Raw genomic sequence first — 21,065 nt, 5'->3', positions numbered from 1 at the left:
TATCTGATAGTGATGGCTGGGCAGATCGTGAAGAGGTCGTACAGAACTATGAGCAGGAGGCTGAGGGAGGCATCACCATGAAGCTGCAGTCGGAGGAGGTGACATCCTTTGATGACTACTTCCTGAAGCTGCGCCTGGACACCAACACCAGAAACCCCTGGTTCGCCGAGTTCTGGCAGTACCGTTTCCAGTGTCGCCTTCCAGGCCACCCACAGGAGAACAAGAAATACAAGAAAGTCTGCTCTGGTGAGGGTCGATCAACTCAGAGAGATTTAATTGGCTGTGCTGGCAAGGATTTAATGCACTTGGCGAGATCCAAGGCCCTCCCATAGTGTTGTTTTCAAAATGATGGTTGTTGAGTTGTTTTTCCCCCCCTCTTTTTTTCCTCATACTTTTTTTTAATAGTAGTAATTATTAAAATTAATGGACAATGACAGCCTCACTTTCTCAATTCTGGCACTAGGCAATGTTGTCAGTGAGTGGGTTATTTAAGTGGATACATGATTGCACATTTTGAATGGTAATGCAATGCTGTGTGCTTTTTCCCTTTTTCCTACGTGAATATTCTCTCTGCTCGCCCACTCAAGGTGATCACGGTAAATTCAAATCAACATGTTTGAATCCTATTCATAGCCAGACTATGTATGCAAACGTGTCAAAGCGACAGGAAATGCTATACGCTCAGTCACATTCAAAATGCAGAGATTGGCATGCTTTCAATCAAACGATGAATGTGAATCAGGATTGTAACTTAATGGGTTGATAATGCATGCATACTGTGTGGCAACCTTTTCATGTGTTATGCTAGATCACCTCAACTCAAACGTAATGTAAGCTTCACTTTCCATGTTAATCTCGAAAAGCGGAGCTAACGCCAAGCAATATAATTACCTCGACTATCCCTGTTACTGTTTTACATCAATTTCTATTCATTTAAATGTATATTTCTTTCATTTTCCAAGATCTTCAAGGTGGTAAGTGCATATTTCTAAGCCCAAACGAAGGCACTTTTTTATTGTATTTGTATTATTATTTTTGCACATGCACTGTACTGAGTGGCCTAGCAGCATCTCACTCTTACAGGATGTAGAAGAGTTTGACTGATGTGTCGACGAGGAGGGGAATTACTATTGAAATTCCCTCAGGCCTGATTTCCACTCGGTTTAGGCGCCGGCGTCATCATGAGGTGAAAATAGCAGGTCTGCAAGCCCACAAAGTGCCGCGGTGTGGCACATTGTGAGCTTGTAAATCTGCTATTTTGGGCTCGCAAACCGAGTGGAAATCAGGCATCAGATTGCTTAGTTTATAGGGACAATTTTAGAGATCTTGGGTGTGGACGGTATCAGTCAAACTCTGCTGCAGAGGACAGGGCTTGTTTTTGAGTAGTACAAAATATACATTTAAAAAAACGTATCTAGAGGAATGATTCCCCATACACACACTGTGAAATCCTGAACTGAGCATTCATTTAAATTGGGCAGCAGCTGATGTACTCTTTCAGTGTACATCAGTGGTTTTCAACTAGTGGTCCGGGGACCACCAGTGGTCCTAATGGAGTGTTGGTATAACCAAATGGACCCTTATAGATCTTTAACTCTTGAGAGTGTAAATTGAAACCCTTTGGTTTCATTCTACGCTCTCAAGAGTTCAATTATTGTTGTTATATTGTTATAACATCTGCGTTACTTAATTTTACAAGAAGTCTACACAATCAAAGGATGTAGAAGGATTGGTACTCAGATGTATTTTGATCATTTGCCTCTCCTAATGGTACAACATCAACACAGCATGGAATTGTGGACAAAATCTTATCCAACGGCAACAAATGATTCTTTATTAAAGTTTTGGGTCTGGGAGGCAATCTCATCAAATCAAGTGGTCCACTGGTCCGTGGCTCAAATGCCGAATAAATAATGAACCTTATGCGAAAGTGGTTGAAAAGCACTGGTGTAAATGATGCTCAGGGTTTTGCAGTGTATTGGCCCCAACCCCTGAAACACTGTGGTAGAAGACAGCACCGATTCTCACAGCATAGACACGCTCCATCACACCCTCTGCTGCATGTCCGCTGTCAAAGACACCACGTCTCTGTCAATCAAATGCACTCTTATAGAGAAAGACAGAAATATATATTAAAAACAAAATAGCAGATCTAGAAGCCTCGCAATACGTTGTGTTGTGAGCTTGTAGATCTGCTATTCTCGCTGCGCAACCACGGAGGATAAAAATAGAACTGAAGTCTCTGTCGAACAAAAGGAGTAATAACAAAAATGAAAAATCACAGTACTCTGTGGAAGAGAAAAGCTAAAATCCAACACTGTTGACTGTAACATTTTATATTTTGGTTTCACTGCGTGACAGCGCTTTTACCAGACTCAGCTGGCCTGACTATCAAGACCTTTTTTTTTTTTTTTGGACACATGTCCAAAGTCTTAGCCGTTTGCCTCAAGTCTAAATCCTGTTAAGCCTCTGGACACCATGTTGTGTGTTCCTCACTGAATTGCAATTATATTTTGCTGTAAAACAGCTAACGTCTGCAGCGTATTTTCAAGATCTGTGGGAATTTTCTCAGTGCGGAAACACACCCGTTGCACACAGATTTTGCAGCACAATATTTGTTGTGTCATCGCCCACAGTGCAACTGCACCCCTCAACGCTGCACAACACTGAGTCGAACGACAACCAATGACAATAACAGATTTTCAACAGAACCTTCTCTGTGGAAAATGTGTTATTTTCTGTTCACGGAAAAGAACCCTTTTTTTCCCCGCAGTCGTTTGACAAAGTACATTCTTTAACACACGCTCCTCCCGACTGACACGGTCCTCTCTTCCTCTCGCTGACAGGAAACGAGAGCCTGCATGAGAACTACGTGCAGGACAGCAAGATGGGCTTCGTCATCAACGCCATCTACGCCATGGCCCACGGCCTCCACGACATGCACACCGAGCTGTGCCCGGGCCAGCCGGGGCTGTGCCCGGCCATGGACCCCATCGACGGCAGCAAGCTGCTGGACTACCTGCTCAAGACCTCCTTCAGAGGCGTGTCGGGGGAGGAGGTGTACTTCGACGAGAACGGAGATACGCCCGGCAGGTGAGAAGATGTGGAGAGAGAGAGAGAGAGAGAGAGAGAGAGAGAGAGAGTGTCGTGGGAGGTGACAGGAAATGGGAACAGGGACGGCAAGAGATTTCATTCTGATTTGTGTCTTTTTCGCTCCCTATTTTCTCTCTTGCTCAGCCTCTCCCTCTGTGTGTCTCTCTCTCTCTCTCTCTCTCTCTCTCTCTCTCTCTCTGTTTCTCTCTCCCTCTCTCTCTCTCTCTCTCTCTCTCTGTTTCTCTCTCTCTCTCTCATGTCTTTCTCTTGCACGCACGCACGCACGTTCTGTTCTCACACACACACACACACACACACACACACACACACACACACACACACACACACACACACACACACACACACACACACACACACACACACACACACACACACACACACACACCATGTAATGAGTTCAGACTGGAACAGATCAAGTCGATACGTTCACTGCAGAAATCATTTCCATTTAGTCCAGCAGACAGAAGCTGACAGTCACAAAATGCACTTGTGTCAGTTCTTTGCTAGATGTCAGATGTGTGGCCGAAACCGCCTCATTCAATATCCAGTTGATATGTCACAGTGTTCTCTGCACAGTTCGGCGAGGGGAGCGTGCTGTGAGCTCTGCTATTTCCTGGGGGCAGCACAGTGCAGATAACCAAGAATTAGGCATTGCTTCCAATCATGCTGGAAGAAACTTATTATGTATACATGCTTATACAGATGTTTGTCAAAAAAGGTGGTTTGATTTGAATCCTTGTCATCACTTTACTTGTCACTCACTCACTTTCTTCATCTTCTTATCTCCCACCTCCCCCTTGCGCTACGAATGCAATCTTATTATTGAAATCCATCTACAATCCAAATCCATCTCCATGTCTCTGCCCATTATCCTTTCTGTGTTTTTCTCTTGGCCAAACTCTTTTCCAATGGGCTATATGCACACAGAATAACTGCCTACTTCCGGGCCGCTTCCCTACTTCCTTCACAGGTGTTACCGATGATATAATTAAGGCTCTGTGGACCCTTATGGGTCCATTTAGTTCCATTTGTGCACTCTCAGAGTTATTGGGGTCCCCAGAGTTACACACCCATACGGGGCCATTTGGAACCCACTCAAGAACACTTTGAGACCCACTGGTATAGCAGAGTGTTTCCAGTGAGCCAACATGCACAACAGCAGCACCAATGACTCTGTTTGGGTAGAATCAACAGACAACAGAGCCTTCATTAGTATCATCGGTAACACCTTGAAGGAAGTAGGGCCCAAGTTATTTCCAAAATGGCGTGTGTGTGTGTATATGAAGATCAAACAGATCGAAACGTTGTCAGTATTTAAATAAAGAACGTCTTGCTATTACCTATGGTGTGCGGGCTCCATCCAATCCACCGAAATTTATTTTAGCCCAGCACCCAGCCTGTCGATGTGCGTATTCTACGTCTGCTCTGTGTGTATATATATCCCATTGCTAACTTCTTCCACCGGCTCTCACTCAGGTATGACATCATGAATCTGCAGAATGTGGGTGAGGATCACTATGACTACATCCTGGTGGGCTCGTGGCACGAGGGCTTCCTGAACATCGATGACAACAAGCTGTGGTCCAACAGCAGTGACATGGTGCGCTCGGTCTGCAGTGAGCCTTGCTCCAAAGGACAGATCAAGGTATGGACATGATTGACCCAACTTGTGTTAAAGGGACATTTCACCACTGGAAGAAACCGCAGTCACTCAATGTTAATAGTATTTGTAGTAAGATAACAGTAGCACATTTTGAAATTTGCACTCTGTGGCCAGAAAAATAATGTAGTGTAGTGTGTTTGACTGGATTGCTACAATGCCCATAATGCTTTGGTGCACTCACCTCACCTTGTGGATAGGGGGAGGGCTGTCTTACTGAGACGACATGTAGTCCAGGAAGGAAGTGAGAGCAGTGTCCGTGACATCACGGACACTTTGAAATACTAAAATATGTAAAAACACATATTGCATTTTTACCAACTCCATCATATAGCTGGGGACCACCTGGAACCTGCTTCAAGGACCACTGGTGGTCCCCGGACCACTGGTTGAAAACCACCGCTCTACAATGAATAGCTTTGCTGAAAATGGCCGATCGCGGCGCATTTTGTGAGGTCGTCTCCCAGAATAGTGGCTATACTGCATGGGGTTTAATGCTATTCATGGCTTTTGGATGCAGCCTACTTCAGCAGCCAGTGGGTGGGATTGGCTGTGCAGAGCAACACGGTGGGCAACAGAACGTTTGGCCATGTTCAGCGTAACCTGTGGTGAGCCAATAGCCTATATGCATTATGCACACACGCCATTTTGGAGAGAGCTTGGGCCACTTCCCCATACTTCCTTCACAGGTGTTACCGCTGATACTAATGAAGGCTCTGTTCCATTCTGGTCAAACAGAGTCGGGGTGCTGCTATTGTGCGTGTTGGCTCCTCTGGAAACACTCTGCTACTTGAGTGGGTTCCAAATTTCCCCTTACGTCCTTTTGTGTGACATCCTCTGTAATATGATAATAAAAGTGGGATGGCATGATATATGCTGTGAGCGGAATGAAGAAAATGAAAAAGGAAAGAAATGACTGGATTTGTGTAAGTAAAGTAAAAAATAAATAATAATAACAATGCTTTTTCGGCCATTTGTCTGGAAACAAATTTCGTGCTTAAATTTATTTTATTGTGAACCTAGTATATCGTTATTCTAATTGTATCATGAGTTGAGTGACTCGTTACATGCCTAGTCAGTATACTGTAAATAAAAACTAAAGGGCCCCAGCATGATACTCTTTGGGACCAGACCCCTGCCTGCAGCATGTTTCACTTGCAGGCTTTCACTATGGGAGGAAACCGGTGACAAAAAGATAAAAAAGAGAGAAGTATGACTAAGTAACAGAAGCTGCTATAGACTGTTGTAATCTGCCATATCAGATGGACAAAAAGTTGAAAAATAATCATTACAAAGTGATAACCCAAAATAAAGCACTAAAGGCCTACAAGGAACTTAAAGGAGTATTGAAGCAAGAATGTCATAACTGTATGTAGCGCCTGTTTTCTTTCGTTTCCAACGTTATTTTGTTGGTTCACTCAGTGTTTTGTTGTGGGTGGCTTTCCTCTAGCTCCAGTTAGCTCAAATCATTAGCTTCTCTTGCCACTCGCTCCGCGTTGCGGCTTTCAGAGTAGGCCTATGGGTTTTTTAATTATGCCGTCTCCATTGGCTTAGAGGCAGCAAATCATGAAAAAGTGTCCATTGCGGTCATCTTTATGGTCGCCAGTAGTGGTGCGTGCAAATGTAGTACAGGCGCTTTTCAAGCACCTGGCAAAATTGACTTATGTTCTATGAATTACACAGCCCATAAGCCTTGAATTCATGGAGATATTTAGTTTTTTGTTGCATTCCTGAGCCAATACTTTGATACTCAGTCAATAGAAGACTCAGTAGGAGACTGTTTGTGCAAAAATAATTTGAAACCTTAAAGAGTGAATAATGCATTTACTACTGTCTGGAGGGATGACCGCTCTGCGAAAGGCTAGTATTTTTCTAGGCCAACCGTCCGCCAGTGCTGTAACATGGTGGTACCTCAACTTGCTACCTCAATTCACTTAAATTCAAAGGATCTTTATTGGCAGGAGAGAACATACATTTACATTGCCAAAGCAAGTGTCGAAATATAATAAAACTGTTGAAAATGTGGAAAGTAAGTAAAGTACAGTATACAAATTTGGAGGGGATACAGAATAGTTTTTAACAGAGTTATACAGTACAATTGGATAAAAAGCTTTTTGAAAAAAAATAGCAGCAATATTTTGCAGTCATTTTGTGACAAATAGCAGCATTGTTTTTCCTCAAAACTATTTAAAGGACAACTTTAGTTTTTTTCAACCAAGGTTCATGTTTTAGGTTGTTATTAGAGAAACTAAAAGGTGAGTGTTAATTTTCTTTCATTTGCTGCTTTCTTTCGTTTTAGGGATTTTAGCTCTTTTTGACAGGGGGGCGGGGGCATTCGAGCATGGGGCTAAATATGTATTTTTTTACCAAATTTGATGGTGATTTATTTATTTATTATTTACTATAGTCCTAATAAACCCCAGGAAATTACATCTGGCCACAGAAGATCACAGGATCTACTGAATGTGAAGGTATAGCCTACTGGGGGAAGGCTTATACTGTGTGTATAGGCTCAATATGTCAGTTTGTCACATTCAATAGATCCTGTGATCTTTTGTGGCCAGATGTAATTTCTTGGAGTTTATTAGGACTATAGTAAATAATAAATAAGAATAATCGCCATAATATTTTGTCAAAAAATACATATTTAGCCGCATGCTCGAATGCCCCCGCCCCCCTGTCAAAAACTGCTAAAATCCCCAAAACGAAAGAAAGCAGCAAATGAAAGAAAATTAACACTCACCTTTTAGTTTCTCTAATGACAACCTAAAACATGAACCTTGGTTGGAAAAAACTAAAGTTGTCCTTTAAATAGCATAAGCACTCCGTAACATATCTGTCTGTTGGCCTGGCTCCACTGTTGCAGCCCGGCCAAAAATAGGGCGACAAGAAATTGATGAGAGGAAAGAGTAGGAGGTGAAGTAGACTCTGAAGAGGTGTGTTTTAGACTGAAGTGAGTCTGAAGTCCTGACAGAGGGCCTGGCTATTCCACAGTGTTTCAGACTGAAGTGAGTCTGCAGACCTGACAGAGGGCCTGGCTATTCCACAGTGTTTCAGACTGAAGTGAGTCTGCAGACCTGACAGAGGGCCAGGCTATTCCACAGTGTTTCAGACTGAAGTGAGTCTGCAGACCTGACAGAGGGCCAGGCTATTCCACAGTGTTTCAGACTGAAGTGAGTCTGCAGACCTGACAGAGGGCCAGGCTATTCCACAGTGTTTCAGACTGAAGTGAGTCTGCAGACCTGACAGAGGGCCAGGCTATTCCACAGTGTTTCAGACTGAAGTGAGTCTGCAGACCTGACAGAGGGCCAGGCTATTCCACAGCTGTTTCCCAAACAGTGGGTCGGGACCCATCTGTTGGTCACCGGCCAATTTTTTATGGGTCACGACTCGATTTCAAAATCCCATTTGCTTTTCCTACTTACATTTTAAAACAAACAAACAAATCTAAGAAATTCTATGAATAATATATATTTTTTAAATAATTAAGACATAGTGATCTACAAGACATAGCAGATCTACAAGCTCGCGACACGAAGCGACGTGTTGTGCGCTTGTAGATCTGCAAACATCTAATCTCTCTTCTGGGTCTCGAGTCTCTCGACCTGTTGGCCAGTGGTTTGGGAACCACTGGCCAACAAACGTCAGGGAGTGATTCGGTCCAGATGGATTACATCCAGAACCAGTCCTTTCTGCATCTGTTGAAAATATGCTTCACACACTGAATAAATAAATTTATAATGTGCGTGCGTGCGAGAGAGAGACACACACAACATTCAACAATATAAATGAATAATATTATGCATATGAATTAATTTAATTTTAATTTAGTTTTCGTCAGTGAAAAAGCTATAGCCGAATATTTTTCGTCATAGTTTTAGTCAATACTACAGTAAATAGAAACTGTAGTATTGAGCCTAGCTTGGGGAAATGCCCTGGTTTTCAGCCTAGACAGTAATTCCCCCTGAGACGGCAGGGATGCATCCTCTGACTGTCCAGGATGCTGTCGCTTCTCAGCTGCTTTGTTTTGCTGCCCCACTTATCACCCTTACTTTACATATCACAGCACCAATAACAAACATCTAGTGCGTGAGCAGAGTGTAAATTCTTCTGGCCTTGTTTTCGTAAGTCTGGGACTCAGAAAGAAAACTGGCGCTGTGTGTGTACTCCTTAAACAGCACCAACATAACGTTATTGTTTTGCAACCCCTTGATATCTTTTTTTTTTATCCCACGATTTTGTAACCCATTTTTCACCTGTGTCAATTATCTAATGTGATCCTGGGCTCTACACACCCTCCGTCAACCTAGTCCCCATAAAACATATGTTTATTGATTTTTCTTTACAACATAATAATCTCAAAGCAATTATTCACATTTCTTTCCATACACCCAAATGGCTGCACAAACACTAAACAAAATCTTCAAAGAACTGAATACAAAGCAAAAAATAATAATATAATCATTACAAGTTAAACAAACAAATGCACAATGTCTTCCCCATGATGTCTGATTATTAATTTAGCTCGGGGCAATTGAGATCACGTCTCAATTTGTATATAGCTATTTGTATTTTGTCTTTGTTCTGTTGCTTGTTGTCATAGCCTCCGCTGGTGTTGGGAATAACGGTAACTGTATCATTCCTGTGTGCAGGTGATCAGGAAAGGCGAGGTGAGCTGTTGCTGGATCTGCACGACGTGCAAGGACAACGAGATAGTCAGGGATGAGTTCACGTGCAAGACCTGTGACCTGGGATGGTGGCCTGACGAGGACCTCGAGGGTAAGTGAAGGCTCAGCCAGTCATCTTGTCTCCAGCACTGACTCCATCCCACTATACATCCATGCCATTGTCAGCATGTATTCAGAGTAGGTGTCATATTGTTTAATTATTGCAACAATAACGTATACAAGCACAGAAAAATTGCTAGTCACACGTTGTTGTTGTTGTTGTTGTTAGATATCGGGGGCTCAAACTTAACACTATCGCCACACCTCCACTGGCTCATTACTTTATGTAATACTTTTTGTGTACTTTGTGCGTGCGTGCGTGTCACAGTGTATTCTCTATGTACAACAGATTCAGTGTTCAACTTCACAGTATATTCTATCTACAACAGACGGTGTCAAGGGTTAGGGTTTTAGGCCACCCCAAACGTTTCATCATGTGATCAATCTATATCAGTCAGATCATGTTCCTTATTCCAATTCAATCGGTATCATGAAAGCCACGAAAGCCCTCTTTTCTTTTTTTAAATATTTTCTTATCCCACGATTTTGTAACCCATTTTTCATTTTTTCCCCTGTGTCAATTATCTAATGTGATCCTGGGCTCTACACACCCTCCGCCAACCTAGTCGCCATATATGGGGGACATGGGGAGAGCAACGGACTTGAACTCATGCTCATTGCTCCTTTCCACCTGACAGGGGGGAGTTTCCCTGGTTGGACGTAGCGCGTGGAGGAACACGTTATTCCAACCAGTTCCTTTCCCCTCCATCAGGCGCCCCGGCTGGCCAGGGGGAGGCAGTTTAGAGACCAGGATTACTGCATGTTTTTTGTGAGGGTACCTACCCTAGGGGACACGGGGAGAACATGCAAACTCCACACAGAAAGGCCCTTTCGCCAACCCCGCCTCGGGTATTGGCACTGATGACGTGGAGGAGGAAACATGCCGCCACCACCCACAGTGTCCCGAGCGGGAATCGAACCCAGGACCTTCTATAGCTGTGAGGCGACAGCACTACCAACTGTGCCCCGAAAGCCCTCTTTTCACACCACTTCCTGACACTCTTGTTTTCATAAAACACCAAGCTCATTGTTTCAGCATACGTATGCAACCAACCTTCAATGACCTGTTTTACGGGTCCATTTGGTTTGTACACTGTCTGAGTTCAATTAGCTCTAGTCCATTAGCAAGCTCTCTCTAACACTCAGTCAGGAACTGTGTAATCATTTCCCAAAGACTGTAAAGTGCGATGTCTAAACTGTAGTGAGGAATAGGCTTTCAACATTTAAAACCGCCTTGTTTCGGTGAGAAGCTAAATTAATTGTATCATTTATTTTTTACTCATTCTGCCAGGAACTGTGCAGTTAAATTAACAGTATTTTACAGTCCATCTTTCTTCCCTCGTCTAACCCAATCAACCTAAACGACCCTCAAAGGTTCATAACCACCCCAACAAGGCAATGTAAAATAGTACTTAATCTATCTCAACACCAGAGTCCCCTCTCCAGAGTCCTGATTATACCTGCCAAACATTCCTTTGCTTGGCTCTCTGCCGAGCTGCTCTAAAATGTCTCTTGCCTCTCCATCATTTGTTGTGACCAGCAGTTATTTAGACAGCAGATTGGTGAGCTGAGAGATGCTCTCAGTTCCCGAGAGTCCTACTCCCCCTTCCCCTCTTCATTCTTATGAGCGCAGACCTTGTGTGAATACGATATGTTTTTACGTCAGTCTATACATTCAATTGCTTGTGGCTTTTTAAAAGGTCCTTTGAGATCCCGTGCCTTTGTCATTTGTTGTTTTCTGTTGAGGTCAAGACCGAGAGTGGGGGTAAGCAGTGAGTGTGTATTTGAATTATTCAACAGAAAGCTACTTACAGCTCTGGCATGACAGTAGCCTATAGGTTTTAGAGGCATAACGGAGTTGAGGCATGTGTGAGAAAGGATGAAGATAAGTGCATTTCATCTTTGCCAACATTGGCCATTTTCAGCGCGTGAGGCCGATGGCCAGATAAGCTAAGCTAGCTGGGTGTTCAAAAGAAAGGTGATAAGAGTTCTCAGGAGTGGCACCTTATCTTTTTGAGTGCAGGTCTTTCATAGAACCGTATGTAAAGTGATATTTTTACAGTATGTTTTTATATCATGCAAATTCACATTCGGTTTCATTTTGGAAAAGATAATGAGGAAAAATACACTATTAAAACCAAATGTGGATTGATAGCTATTGTCATGGCACTTTCCCTTGCCTCGACGACCTTGCAAGCATATGCAAAGGCTAAATTAATTAGTTAAGTAATTTTGTCTATGACCCAAAAGAGAGATTAGATGACGGTTTTTGGCGGTTCTGGACAACCGTGGGTCTGACCGACTCAACACCGGGCACTGCACTCCCTGTGGGGGTGTGGAATGTGTGTGTCCAATTTGAAGTCGGCGGGGTACGTGCATTACAGCAGTACACATGTACAGACAGACAGACATATTGACAGACAGACGTACAGAGACGTGGTGCTATAGATAGTATCTGTTAGACGGATGTTAGGTTCTTTTCTTACTTATGGTCCTTGATGACGTTTTCTATGCACGGTGATGTGTTGTCTTGTTCTTGCTTACTGTATTACCTTGTGTTGTTCTTGGTTACTGTAAATCGCTCTGGATTAAGAGCATCTGCTGAATGCCTGAATTGTAAATTGTAGATATTTTCTTATGGGACGTACGCCTGCGATTCTCCCTATGCATAGACCTCGGCTGTGATGGCAGCCAGTGAATGTGATGCTATTAGGAGCAGTGCATAATGTGTGGGGTTTTAAACCGACTCAAGGGACATCAATGTTCTCCCATTAAGCTGGAAGTTCCGCTGTGTGCCGGGATGACAAATGCACACTACTTGTGTGTCATGAATCATTACTCATGATCAAATATTCACATGCATAAAAACGCACGCACGCACAGCTACACGCACAGCCACACGCACAGCCACACACACACACACACACACACACACACACACACACACACACACACACACACACACACACACGGCCGCACGCCATGGTGCAACATGAGGATGAGCGAGGGCTACAGCTTTCGTGTCTGCGTGTGAATTAGTTCACCAGAAATGTCAGGCCATCTTTGAAGTGCCATGATGTCACGTCCATTACCTTCATCACCTCCCCGGTGTCTCTAAATCTGCCTCCTTCCCACTGGTTCTGCATTCTTGTATTATTCCTTGATATATGGGCTGATGTTTTCTCCAAAAACATGTGCACAGCATTAAAGATCATATCAGTGATCCTATAACTTGAATACTGTACAACTGGGTAGCCCCATGGGGACTGTGCTGCTTGGTTTTGTATAATCTAATGAACATAATACAAAGGATTTCTTTAGTTTTTTTGTATTTGCTATATTTGGGGGCTGTAAAAGGTTTGTTTGGTAATCAGTAAAACTGACTTATATTATGATTTATGACGGGGGTACACAAACTCGTATAGAGAGACACAAGAATTAGTCTGACGATCTTTCCCCCTGATCTTTCCAGGCTGCCAGCCGCTGCCTCTGAAGGTCCTCGACTGGGCAGATGTGGAGTCCATCGTGGCGGTGGCGTTCTCCTGCGTCGGCATCCTCATCACGGCCTTCGTCACCTTCATCTTCATCCAGTACCGCGACACGCCGGTGGTCAAGTCGTCCAGCCGGGAGCTCTGCCTCATCATCCTGACGGGCATCTTCCTGGGCTACATCTGCCCGTTCACCCTGATCGCCCGCCCCACCGTGGTCTCCTGCTACCTGCAGCGCCTCCTGGTGGGCCTCTCCTCCGCCATGTGCTACTCCGCCCTGGTGACCAAGACCAACCGCATCGCCCGCATCCTGGCGGGCAGCAAGAAGAAGATCTGCACCAAGAAGCCCCGCTTCATGAGCGCGTGGGCGCAGGTGGTCATCGCCTCCATGCTGATCAGCGTGCAGCTCACACTGGAGATCACGCTCATCATCCTGGAGCCGCCGGCACCCGTCAAGTCCTACCCGAGCATCCGCGAGGTCTACCTCATCTGCAACACCAGCAACGTCGGCATGGTGGCGCCGCTGGGCTACAACGGCCTGCTGATCATGAGCTGCACCTACTACGCCTTCAAGACGCGCAACGTGCCGGCCAACTTCAACGAGGCCAAGTACATCGCCTTCACCATGTACACCACCTGCATCATCTGGCTGGCGTTCGTGCCCATCTACTTTGGCTCCAACTACAAGATCATCACCACGTCCTTCTCCGTGAGCCTGAGCGTCACCGTGGCGCTGAGCTGCATGTTCACGCCCAAGATGTACATCATCATCGCCAAGCCGGAGAGGAACGTGCGCAGCGCCTTCACCACGTCCGACCAGGTGCGCATGCACGTCGGAGACGGGAAGGCTGTGGCTCCTGCCGGGAGCAACAGCCTGTTCAATATGTTCCGTAGGAAGAAGAATGGATCCGGCAGCGCCAAGTGAGTGACCTATAGGCTTTATATTACACTTACTGAATTATGCTTAGTGGGGTGTCTGTCTGTGCAGATAATTGATAGTTTGAGGCCTGAATGCTCAAATGGTGCTGTGACTCATCTAGTGATCTCCAAATGTTTTATTTTGTGAATTGGCAGTATCATAATGGGTACAATATTTGCACTGTAAATTATCGTTATTTTGATGATAAGAATGAAAGAATGTAAGGGTGAATTCACATTGTAGAATCTTTACTAAACATTTGAGTCTTCATGCATCTAGCTATCAGCACAGTTTTTATTCTCGGCACCACAATGTCAAACTTTATTGTCCAATTGTTTAGAGATCACTGTTTCCCAAACAACATGTATAATTTGTAAAACAAACTAAATCTAAGAAATTCCACAAATAAACAAAAAAAGATATAATTTAGAAGTAGGCTAGTGAAAATAGCCAATCTACAAGATATGCTATTTTCACTAGTTTTGGGTCCCGAGCAAACGTCTAAAGGGCAGTCCATACTAACTATGACCATCGAACTTTTCGTCGGAAAGCTCCGGTACAACTACAACATGATGTCACTCGCAACTTCTGAAACGCATTCCTCCGAATTTTTGTTCTGAAAGCTGCACTCCCATATGATGTGACTCTCCGAACTCTACTTCGGAGAAGAAATTAAAGTCTGAACTTTACGACGAAAAGTTCGGTGGTCGGAGAGAGTATGGACTGCCCTACTGGACTTCCACTTTGGTAATGATTCATTTTAGACCAGTGGGCCATGCTGATTATCTCTTGACTTATGATGATCAACACATTTATTTTACTCACTTACATTGTACAGAAACACTTCTATTTAGACCACAAATTAACACCTGATTTATACTTTGTCGTACGGTGGCGCACGCCACCGGTAAACAAACGTAAATTTTGCATATAGGCCAGAGCTATTTTTGGGGATTTTTTAGTTTTAGCTTATAAAGGTATAGAGTACCCCTCCCCACGTATAGGGATGTCAGGGTTAACTTAATGTGGTTAAATATAAGTCTTGTATAAAACTACCTTGAGGTTCCGCAGCAAAGACAGCAACGACTGTCTTAACGTAAGCAATGGACAAAGAATGAGAGGGGTCCAACTACCTTTCTGAGTTTCTGTGTTGTCTTTCACCCTTACAACGCTGTGTCCTAAACCACTTTAAGCTATATAGAGTACTGATCCGATGCAGTGACATACAGGTAGCCTGGCAAATGTTTGGCACAGGGTTCTCGACCCCTGTCCTGGAGAGCTGCTCTGTCAAAAATATCTTGGTACAGTTTCTAGAGGGGATATTTTATGAACATGGTAAATTACCGAATGTTGATTTAAATCTGAGAGTTCAACAATGGTCCCTTACACTCTCAAGAGTTAAATGAACACAGGATGTTCCGTAATTTTGTGCCAACAACTGCTGTATCAGCAAATGATGGTAGGTCAAATTACCAGCTGTTTTTTTTATCACACATTTGGTGGTTTGTTTGATGTCTTGCCCCTGTGGCTGGTAGTAGGGTGAAGGTCTCTATAAACATCTGTTCAGATTGTTGGACAGCCAAATAATATCCCTTTGACAATGTAGCCTCCAGGTAGGCCATTTGCAACCGTTTTGGTTTATTCTGAATTCCTCTCACATTTAAAGGACCGTACTGGCATCACTGCATGGCGTCGTCTATTTATCAATCAACCTATCAATGTAAACTTTTATTATTGTGTATGTTCACATTTTCTCTATAATCATTCAGATGTTACTGAACCTACCTGAACAATAAAGTTAACCTTGACTAAACTGACTGCAGCGATAAGATCCAATTTCCAGATAAAATGCAGCACTTCACCACTTTAATAAGCCAGTATTTCGTCATATCAAAAATAGACAATGAAAAGCTCACATATCACAATTATAGACTGGTCACGATGCAACATGTTGTGTGCTTGTAGATCTGCTTTTTTCACTATTTGTGAACATTTATGAAAATGTTTTTTTTTTTTAATGTTTGCCTATGACATAATGACATAGCCATAATGACATAGCCAAAATAGGAATGCTAGGTTGAAAGTGCTTAAATCCAGCCTTATTAAAAGATTCATTCGGCTTGTGGGTGCAGTTTTGCACACCTTTTCAACATCAAATGCAGTGAATGAGGTGGGTAAGAACCAAATATAAAAGCGATCTAAAAAAGGAAATCCCAGAAAAAGAGTCTACCTTTTATGTACAATGTGGTTGATGTTGTGAAGAGACAATGACATGTACTGTAGTGATGCCATATGGTCCTTTGACAGTTCTCAGCATGAATGCTTCTCCGTTGTGCCCTCACTAATCACATCCTATCCCACTCTGCACTAAACTGTGTGTCATTTTCAGGCCAGTTTAAGCACTAGCAGGAATATGTTGCAAGTGCATGTGGCACATTTCAGCTCGATAAGCACTAAAGATGCACAGATTTAAATCAGCTGAATGGCTCTGATACTGTTCATAATGCACTGCCTGCAGCACATGAACCACTATAAATTTGTGAAGTGCCACCATTGGTAAATGTTTGGAGCTAACGAACAAACCCTGTGCAGTGCTATTAATGTCAAATCATGTCAAGTATTTTAACATGCGTTATGCTTAACTTATACTCTGTCATGTCACGTGCCAAAAGTTGCCGATATGCAAGCTCACAACACGTCATCATGAAGGTGACGTGTTGTGACTGTGAGCTTGTAGATCGGCAACGTTCGGCTTGCGACGAAGTATAAATCAGGCTTAAGAAATGTTGAAATACTGCTGTTTTGTTTGTCAACTGTTGTTTTGATGTTGTTTGTCTGCAACCACCTCCCTGTTTCCTGCGATAGTAACTTGGGTCTTTATCTCGTTTATAGTTCTAATGGCAAGTCTGTGTCATGGTCTGAATCAGGTGCAAGACACCCTCCGAGGGGGGGGAATGTGTGGCACAGACTGTCTGTGCATGTGAGGAAACAGGAAGCCGGCTCGAATCAGACGGCGGTCATCAGGCCCCTAACTAACACCCCCGACCCCCACAGCTGTGAGCCTGCGGCCCATGACCTTGGCACAGACCCCCAGACCCTCCCACACAATCCACCCAACAACTCTAAGGCTCTGTACAACGTGGCGGAGGAGGACGACGGCGAGGGGGACGCGCGCCGCCCTCTGTGGACCCCCACTCGTTCTGGAGCACACCCCCCCGGGCCCGACTCCCATTCGGAAACACTGACTTCCTATTTGCCAACTCGCTTAACAAGCTGCGCCGCCACCGAGCACCCTCGGGGGACAGTGGTGGACACGCACACCTCCGGTGTCCCTGTGGTGAAGGTCAGCGCCACAGAGGAGTCACGTCCCGCCGGCGGCGAGCCTTTGGGCTCGGCTCTGGCCTCTCGGCTCCCTTTCGGGGCTTTGGGAGAGGAGGGGTCCGAGGGCGAGGAACAGGACCTCTTGCACAGCTACATGTACGACCAGGAGACCAGGGAAGAGGACCACGGGGAGGATTTAACTCAGAGCAAATTGACACTTGAGGATTCCTTGGCTCTGTCCCCCCCCTCCCCCTTCAGGGACTCTGTGTATTCGGGGGGGTCTCTCTCCGGGTCCCCCGTTGCCGAGTCGTTCACTGGAAGCCCCCCGAGCTCCGTCTACACCGCCGACATCCTCCAAGACTTCAGACAGAGCTCCTCGACACTGTGAGAGCACAATGGGCACTGCTGCTGACACAATCACTATCGGAACGCACATTCACATCACGCAGACATGCATATATACGCACACATACAAAAACATGCAACACATTTAGCCGGATAGATCAACTATTTCACAGGTTTCTACCTATATATATTTTTTCTCTTCTTCTTTTTCTTACTGATTTACTTGCTAGGATTTTACTTATCTGCTTTTATTGAACAAGGGTTATAGATAAAAACAGAATAATACCTGGAACTGTTCAGGATTGCTTGTTTATGCTGATGAAGTGCTGTGAGTCCTGACTCCTCACAGCCTTTCAGTACACACTGAAACTGGGAATAGTGCCAAAACTAGCCAGCGATTGTGCCAAAATTCTTAAGGATTAAGAAAAGCTTAAAAGCACAATGGAGGATGTAGCTATTATTTTCACATTGTTGTGCAATTAAATGGCCTATAGGTAACACATGGCGGGAAGCCCACTTGATGTGTATTGCACTCTAAGCATAGCCCAAACCGATTCCAAGGACTTCAACAGCTAGAATGCATTTACTGCCAGATCAAATTAGCCATGCACATGTCCTACAATGTACTGTACACGTGCCGCTCTCTTTATGTGCATAGCAGTCAAAGCTGGATCCAGAAGCTATTTGCTTATTTTTTTTGTCTTTTCCTTCTTTTAAAAAAAATACTTTTTCATATCGCCAGTGTTAATATAAGAAGCATTCACCTCAGCTTTCACACTTCTGACCTCATTACAATTATAACAGCTCAACAGGTTGATTAAAACAAAGTACAATATGTTGGATACACATTTTCAATCGAGTATTGCAGGGTCTGTTGAACACTGTTTAATCTGATTACTTTTCAACTGGAATTCCAGTGAAGACTTGCGTTGTATGATATTATGTTATATGGATTTAATGTGCCAATCAAAGTCTCTATCAACTCTCTCCCTGCTTTTTTTTTACTATGTAGCTGATAAAGGTTTGCTTGATTGTAGGTGATGGTAATGGTGTTTACTGAATTTACACAAACCATGACCTAGCTGAGACCTGTTTGATAAGCATGGGTTGCGAACTTGAGATAACAGCTACTTCTGCTTTTCATGCTGTGTTTGATGATAGTGATCTCATGTTTTCTGAGTTGCTGCTGTGTCATTGTAATGGAATACACAGTAATGGTATATAAGTTCTCAATCTTTGTAATACTGTTGAACCATCTCTTGTTTTTTCACATGGGTGGTATGTTTGTAATATCAGTAAATGTTTATATATTTAGAATGTGAAAAAGGAAAAGAAAAACATGCATACTTTTGAAACTGTCTTACACGATATTTCTGAAGGAGCAATGTGTTTTGAGTGCATTTTAAGCTAACTTTATAAGTCGACTGTATTCTCTTGAAAATGTTCAGTTGTAAAAGTAACCAATGGTTAATTGCTTCTTGTAATGAGATTATGTTTTGGTTTCTGCTTAAATCTTGTAGCCTACAGTATTATAAAATTAAGCGGTTTACTCAGTCTTAAGTTTCTTATAGTTAAAGTGCAACTTTCCAAGTACAAGAATAGCCTATATGATGTACAGTACACATTAATATAGTGCAATTGTATTGTATTTTTTTGGGGTCTATAATAGTGTAAGTTGTTTAAAGGTTTTAACCAGTGTAAAGTAAAGGTGCCACATATTTAACACTTTCAACGCTATAGAATAAAATAGGCCTTCATGTTTTGGGCAAGCTGAACAATGCTGTAAAATAAAACAAATATTTATATTAAGAAGACTTTGATTACCTTCTGCTATAACCTAATAAGAACACACTTCTATGAGTTGGATGTTAATAGCATTGATATAATGTCAACCATTTGTAACTATAAGTTCTGGCCGCTATTCGACCCTCACGTCTAGAGTTTGACACCGCCGATCTAACTGATATGCCCATATATGGAGATATGTATGTCTGTCAGTCCTTGACCCTTTTTATGGCCATATATGAATATCTCTGTATTTGTTAGTCCTTGTCCCTTTTATTCCCATTATGTGGAGATCCATGATGTCATCAGTATATTATGCCCAATTGCCCATATGTGGGCATTGCTGAACTATTTGTGGGCAATATGATGAAATGATCATATCAGCGATTTTTGGAGGCAGAATCACGATCCACGATTGCGTCAACAATTTATTTTTCATGTTGGTTTTTTTACGATTATTATTTTATTATTATTATTCGAGTTGCGAGCCCAGTATTGTTATTGTCACTCTTTATTTCCGTTTTTAGTCCTCCCCCTTGTGACGTCATGTGGACCAACCAATAGGAGACAAAGAGCGGGGCGTTACATCTCATCCGCACAATACCAGAATGCACTTGGTGAGCTACTCGAGCCCACACTGTTTTTCCAGGAACAGTAATTGCTAGTTGTTCAGCCAACTATTGTACATCTTTATTCCTGCTGACAGCAGGAATAAAGATGTGGTCTTGAATAGTAAGACAGAGAGAGCTTGGGGGCCCGTGACATCAATCATGCTGGTCATTACATCATTGAGTAGAGTTACTCCAGAGTAATCTAGTAAGAGAGTAATGTTGACTCTCCGTTGACTCTCATTGTAACAATGGAATGCGGAAGTGCTCATTCTATCTCAATGGAATAGTTACAGCCATAGGAGCAGTGTTTGGAACTATCGCCCATAGGCACCCGCTTTAGTAAGAGAGTGGTGACACCACTCTCTTACTAGATTACTCTGAGTTACTCGAGCCCTTTCTTCAGAACAGTATTTTCTAGTTGTGGTCTCGAGTAGCGAGTCCACTATTGTTTTTTATAATAATAATAATATGTAGGTAGGCTATGACATTGGACAAGTGGTCTGCTGACACAGCAGAAACAAAAAGCTATACAGATGGACAATCAATAACTATAATGTTATTTTAACCATCTGCCCACTATTTAACTATAGCATATCTGCAGACAGTGCTTATAGTCTCAGACTTCCATTGAGAAAATGTGGTATGCATGAATTCGAATCCTGGTCCGGGTAGGCCTTCATACAACTTTAAATTTATACACATTTTACAGTGTGTCAGTTAAGTTAAGACGCCCGGCCACGAGATGCAACATGTATCATTATAAAGCAAGAACGGAGTGAGTTTGGATGGGGATAATTTATTTGGCTATCAGATTATCTAGCCTATTGGCTATTACGTGAAGTGTGGAATTTGTGGATTAATTCACCCAAGAACAGAACACTGTAACTGCAAGAGATAGAAGAAAAAGGCTGAAAAAAACCGCTCTCTTTTTCCGGGTCCTATGACTTATCAGGTGGTTGTTGAGGAGGAGGATCGAGGGCCGAGGAGGAGGAGGACTCGAGGAGGAGTTCGTGACACAAATGTATACTTTACTAC

The 21,065-nt window shown here is 43.2% G+C and overlaps 1 protein-coding gene across 1 annotated transcript in view; it reads left to right on the top strand.

Annotated features, from left to right (window-relative positions):
- The window catches only part of grm1a (glutamate receptor, metabotropic 1a), a gene marked incomplete at its 5' end in the record, with an annotated part of 37,946 nt that extends 20,243 nt beyond the window's left edge, over positions 1–17,703 (top strand). Inside the window, 6 exons of the mRNA XM_083790446.1 lie at positions 11–246; positions 2,847–3,093; positions 4,591–4,759; positions 9,427–9,553; positions 13,034–13,970; positions 16,861–17,703. Coding sequence (XP_083646572.1) covers positions 11–246; positions 2,847–3,093; positions 4,591–4,759; positions 9,427–9,553; positions 13,034–13,970; positions 16,861–17,677 — 2,533 coding nt within the window. The 3' untranslated portion in view covers positions 17,678–17,703. The remainder of the gene's footprint in view (positions 1–10; positions 247–2,846; positions 3,094–4,590; positions 4,760–9,426; positions 9,554–13,033; positions 13,971–16,860) is intronic.
- Between the last annotated feature and the right edge of the window lie 3,362 nt (positions 17,704–21,065).

The sequence above is a fragment of the Protomyctophum parallelum genome (genome assembly GCF_964188405.1).
Source record: "Protomyctophum parallelum genome assembly, chromosome: 19".
NCBI lineage: Eukaryota > Metazoa > Chordata > Actinopteri > Myctophiformes > Myctophidae > Protomyctophum > Protomyctophum parallelum.
Note: the sequence above shows the minus strand (reverse complement) of the source record. Positions and strands in the feature narration are given on the sequence as shown.